General features: G+C 44.0%; 1 protein-coding gene across 2 annotated transcripts; it reads left to right on the top strand.

Annotated features, from left to right (window-relative positions):
- The first annotated feature begins 437 nt into the window (after positions 1 to 437).
- On the top strand, positions 438 to 3,862 carry fzd10 (frizzled class receptor 10). Of its 2 annotated transcripts, none has more exons than XM_061260163.1 (2): positions 438 to 983; positions 1,149 to 3,862. In XM_061260163.1, the coding sequence occupies exon 2, from the start codon at positions 1,321 to 1,323 to the stop codon at positions 3,073 to 3,075; it is 1,755 nt and encodes a 584-aa protein (XP_061116147.1). In that variant the 5' UTR covers positions 438 to 983; positions 1,149 to 1,320; the 3' UTR covers positions 3,076 to 3,862. The 2 variants fall into 2 exon arrangements, with proteins under 2 accessions (XP_061116147.1, XP_061116148.1); XM_061260164.1 differs by having other exon boundaries at positions 1,293 to 3,862.
- The last annotated feature ends 1,399 nt before the right edge of the window (positions 3,863 to 5,261 follow it).

Raw genomic sequence — 5,261 nt, forward strand, 5'->3', positions numbered from 1 at the left:
AAACTCGCTTAAAAATAAATATAAATGACAACAATTTACGCACTTGGTTCTGTTCTCACTAAACTGTGAGGGGAAATTGGGGGCGACAGAAACTTCTCTTTCTCTCACTCTCCCCACACAATGCTCCGACCGTGAAAATCGTCAATTGTGGTAGGGGAAAAATAAACATTTCGACGAAACGCCACAGATTCCATTTGGTTGTCTTTGACAACGTTTGGCTCATACCTACAACGGAACGTGATACATTCTTAACACTTTTAGGTCAGTAGAAAGTTTTTTTAAGTCGGAAACAAATGGCCGATGAGTAGTTTGCTATGATCACAATGTAAAAGGCTGTGAGGATTTTTAAGGAGGTCTGCTGGCTGTTCCGCACGATTTGAAAATAATCACCGTGTCAGTTTCACCTTTCTTATGCAAAATAGGTATCTTTGAAGGCGGATCTTTTGGCAGGTTAGTCCAGGACGGTGGTGAAGACAGAATCAAATCTGCAGTGCAACTAACAACTTGCCTTGACTAGGTCTCGCTCCGGATTGTAACCGGCAACACATTTAAAGTTAATTTAGTAGCTATATTTTGTGAGCGCATAAATATAGCTTGTGGGCGCATCAAGACGAGGCGTATTTGGAAGAGAACAACGGCTTAGTTGACATTTTTGCGAATGATTTGAGTCGCGCATGAGTTTGAGAGCACTGCTTCTCTCCGCTCATGCTGCAGGACGGTGGCAGGAGAGCCTGCCGAAATAACGTGTTTGGAAACGAGAAGTGTTCGCCTGGTTTTAAACGCGCCTGCTTGGAAATTGTCTGGATTGTCTGCCGCTTTAACGGATCTGAACACTTCCCGGTGAGAGAGTCGTCTGGGGGGCAGATTGTTCGTCCTACAGCACATTGGATGAGGGGGACATTTACCACACCGTGGTTAGATCTTTCCCCTAGCATTTTCGGATGTCCAGCAACAGACTGCATGACAATTCATGATTTCTGGTGGTAAGCTCCAATTATTTTTAACGTAAGTTATTTACGTTTTAGTTTTAGGAGATCTCACAGGAATAACTGTTATTACAGTCAATGGAAGTAAACATTGAAAACTAAAACGCTATGCTACTTTGACAGTAAATTTTTTTTTTCAATCCTTTTCCCTAAACTTTTCAGTAATTCTTGGGACACGTTCAGGAAATACATACAGTCGCTTTGTTTTTGTAACCTGGAGGAAATGCTAATTTAAACACCAGACATTATAATAATAATTTAAAAAACCCTCATAAACATTGCCTTGTTTACCTGCTTTTGGTGGAGCTCTACATGAGAGAACACTGAGAAGACAATGCCTTCCTCTGTCAAGCTGAGCTTCTTCCGCCTGCTTGTTGCCTTCCTGGTGGGGGGCTGTGCTGCCATCAGTTCCATAGACCCGGACCGTCCCGGGGAAGGAAGATGCCAGCAAATAGTGATTCCCCTGTGTAAGGACATTGGCTACAACATGACCAGGATGCCCAACCTCATGGGTCATGAGGACCAAGGGGAGGCAGCCATCAAGCTGCACGAGTTTGCCCCGCTGATTGAGTTTGGGTGCCACAGCCACCTCAAGTTCTTCCTGTGCTCGCTGTATGCGCCCATGTGCACGGAGCAGGTTTCTGCCCCCATCCCGGCATGCAGGGTGATGTGCGAGCAGGCCAGGCTGAAGTGCTCCCCCATCATGGAGCAGTTCAGCTTCCGCTGGCCAGACTCCTTGGACTGCTCCAGGCTTCCCAACAAGAACGACCCCAACTACCTGTGCATGGAGGCCCCTAACAACGGCACGGATGATCCCCCGAAGGGGGCGCACACCCAGCCGCCAGACTTCAGACCCCAGCGGCCCAACAGCGGCCAGGAGTTCCAGATTAAGGACAGCAGCAGCCGGGAGGCCTGCAGCAACCCAGGCAAGTTCCACTATGTGCATAAGAGCGAGTCGTGCGCCCCCAGGTGCCACAGCAAGGTGGACGTGTTCTGGAGCCAGGGTGACAAGCAGTTCTCCCTCATCTGGATCGCCATCTGGTCCATCCTCTGCTTCATCTCCAGCTCCTTCACCGTGCTCACCTTCCTCATCGATCCGCAGCGCTTCAAATACCCCGAGAGGCCCATCATATTTCTGTCCATGTCCTACTGCGTGTACTCCTTGGGGTACCTCATCCGGCTGTTTGTCGGGGCGGAGAAGATAGCCTGCGATAGGGACAATGGTGTTGACTACATCATTCAGGAGGGCCTGGAGAGCACTGGCTGCACCATCGTCTTCCTCATCCTCTACTACTTTGGCATGGCCAGCTCCCTGTGGTGGGTTATCCTCACGCTCACCTGGTTCCTAGCAGCGGGCAAGAAGTGGGGCCACGAGGCAATTGAGGCCAACAGCAGTTATTTCCACTTGGCGGCCTGGGCCATTCCCGCCGTCAAGACCATCATGATCCTGGTGATGAGGAAGGTGGCCGGGGACGAGCTGACGGGGGTTTGCTACGTGGGCAGCATGGACGTGAAGGCCCTGACCGGCTTCGTGCTCATCCCCCTCTCCTGCTACCTCATCATCGGGACCTCCTTCCTGCTGTCCGGCTTCGTGGCCCTGTTCCACATCCGGAAGATCATGAAGACGGAGGGGGAGAACACGGACAAGCTGGAGAAGCTCATGGTGCGGATCGGCGTGTTCTCCGTCCTCTACACCGTGCCTGCCACTTGCGTCATCGCCTGCTATTTCTACGAGCGCCTCAACATGGACTACTGGAAGATTGTAGCCGTGGAGCAGAAATGCAGGGACAGCGGGGGGGCCCAGGGCTCGGAGGGGTGCCTCCTGAGCAGCTCCATTCCGGCCGTGGAGATCTTCATGGTGAAGATCTTTATGCTGCTTGTGGTGGGCATCACCAGCGGCATGTGGATCTGGACTTCTAAGACCCTCCAGTCCTGGCAGAATGTTTTCAGCAGGAAGCTGAAGAAGCGGACGAGGAGAAAGCCTGCCAGTGTGTTCACCGGCAGTGGACCCTGCATCAAACCTCACCCTCCCCTCAAAGGCCATAACACTAAGTATGAACCTGCAGGGCCCCCTCCTACGTGTGTTTGAGCCTTTTTTCTGCGCAAACAGAGCCCAAACACACTCTTGCTCTTTCAACATTTAAGCCCTGACTTTGATCATATTTTGTTCTTACAGTACTGTCTAAAGGAAACATTACAGGTTCATATTTATTTTTTTATGCAAATGTAGTTGAAGAAAATGCAGTGCATTAAACAAAAATGCTCTTTTCATATTATGATTTATCTCAAGCAACGGGAGCAGAATTGGTGAAAAAGTAAAAATAAAAAAAGAATAATGTGGTTCTCTAACTGTTTTAAAAAAAAAATGTTCAAGGTATTAAAAAAGAAAAAAAACTTCTGTTTCAAGATAAAGACAATGGAATAAACAGTTTGGATGTGCCACTGGGTTGCTTGAATAATGTGCAATAGATGTTTTCCTTGGTGACAAAAAGACACAAGTACTGTAGAAACAGATTAAAGACAATGAAAGGACTCCCCTCCACAAAGGGGATGAATGGTCTGAGAGACGGAGGCCCTTTAGTGTTGCGTTTTGTGGCTTTTTAATGGAAATCAAGGCAGTGTCATACATGTTTGGACTGATGTGAAGAAAGAATGCAGCCGTTGAAAAGGGCCCAGGAGCGTATGGACTGCCTATTATGAAGCACATTCTAGCCATAAATAAATCAACAAGCACTAGATATTGCAAAACTTTTTGTACAGACTGTTTTTCCCTTTGATTTTTTTCAGTGCTTTTTGTAGCACATCAAAACATTTGTATATATTTCTAAACAAAATGTCATTATTTTATAAAGAAATAAAAACATTATAGTTTTAAATGTTGGTATTTCAGAATTTCCTATATATATATTTTTGTTACTATATATATATATATATTTTACTTGTGGTAAAATGTGTGCTTTGAGAGGGAACAACCCCCATTCAAACTTCACTTTGGAAAGATAAATTCTTTAATCTGAGTCCTAATTAGATTTATTTAGTTTAATCTATACCCATTTTTATTTCAGCCCACAATGCAAATGCATGCCATATTTGTAATATGAATGATCATTTAAGAGCCTTCCCTCACTGATTATTTCTGGCAATGTTGTGATAAGGTTTAAGGAATTTTATCTCAGAAAATTATACTTATTTTAGGGAAGTATGTTCACAAAAAGATGGCAGGATTCTGGTGGGTCATATTTCATTGGAAGTGTCAGCATTTCTAAAATAAATGTAAAGTGTATGGACGCTCATGTCAGTTTGACCAATTTGCGGGTGTGAGTGCATGTGCTTGTACTGTTGATAATGATCTGATTAAAAAAACGAAATAAGAATCTGGTCTAAAACTCATTTAGATTTATCTAAACTTGGCATGGATGTAGATGTATGTCAAGACCTGCTGTATACAGATTCTGCCCAGGGAAGTGTAGACTGACATGCTCAGAATGTATGGACACAGGATTAAAGTATACTGGCTTCCTGGAAACCCTGGCCTAGCCATGTCCACAGGGAGATTAACTGTGTTTAATTGTTGGTTATCACTGTGTGAATACTGGAATTGGCTGAGGTAGGATCTCATTCTGAGGCTGTTTATTAAAAAGAGGGGAGGTGACTAATAAAAAAAGTTTGATGACATCAAAGAGATTTTGAACAAAGCAGTTTTTATTATTTTTGAACCGACCACTTTTGAGAGCTAGGCTTTCATATTTCACTCCCATTAAAATTAATCTATTCACTTCTATGTTGCATATACAAACAATACAGAAATGAAGGCTTTAAAGTTTGTTTGGTTTTGTTTTCCTGTTTTCCCGTTTATTTGTGACTTCAAATCAGGTCAGTTTTGATGTGTAGCATTTGATTAAAGTACCCTTTCTCTTAACATGTCTGGAGTGCAAATGCGCTAACAAGAGCTGTATAGTTTTTAGTTTCATGCCAATGCCCTTTCACTCAACTGACCTCTTTGCTCCCCCAATTTTGGATGTTATGTTAACATTCATTTTGGTGTTATGATTAAGAAAACTGATTGGTAAAACCTAATCATGCATTTTGTGACTGTTAATTACAGCTCAAATTTGGGAAGTGTATCTTAACACTAGTTATTCATAGATCTCTACTCAGCGCTTCCATTATCCATTATTATTATTCCATTATCAGTCATTTATTTTACAGAACATTTTTATGAAGTAAACAAGTGCTGCGTTCACTTTGCGTTATCATTCTCATGTTACTGTGAAA

This window comes from Conger conger, chromosome 11, assembly GCF_963514075.1.
Source record: "Conger conger chromosome 11, fConCon1.1, whole genome shotgun sequence".
In the NCBI taxonomy this organism is placed as follows: Eukaryota; Metazoa; Chordata; class Actinopteri; order Anguilliformes; family Congridae; genus Conger; species Conger conger.

Coding starts and splice junctions, on each gene's coding strand:
- fzd10 (XM_061260163.1), top strand. CDS start 1,321: ATGCCTTCCTCTGTCAAGCTGAGCTTCTTCCGCCTGCTTGTTGCCTTC.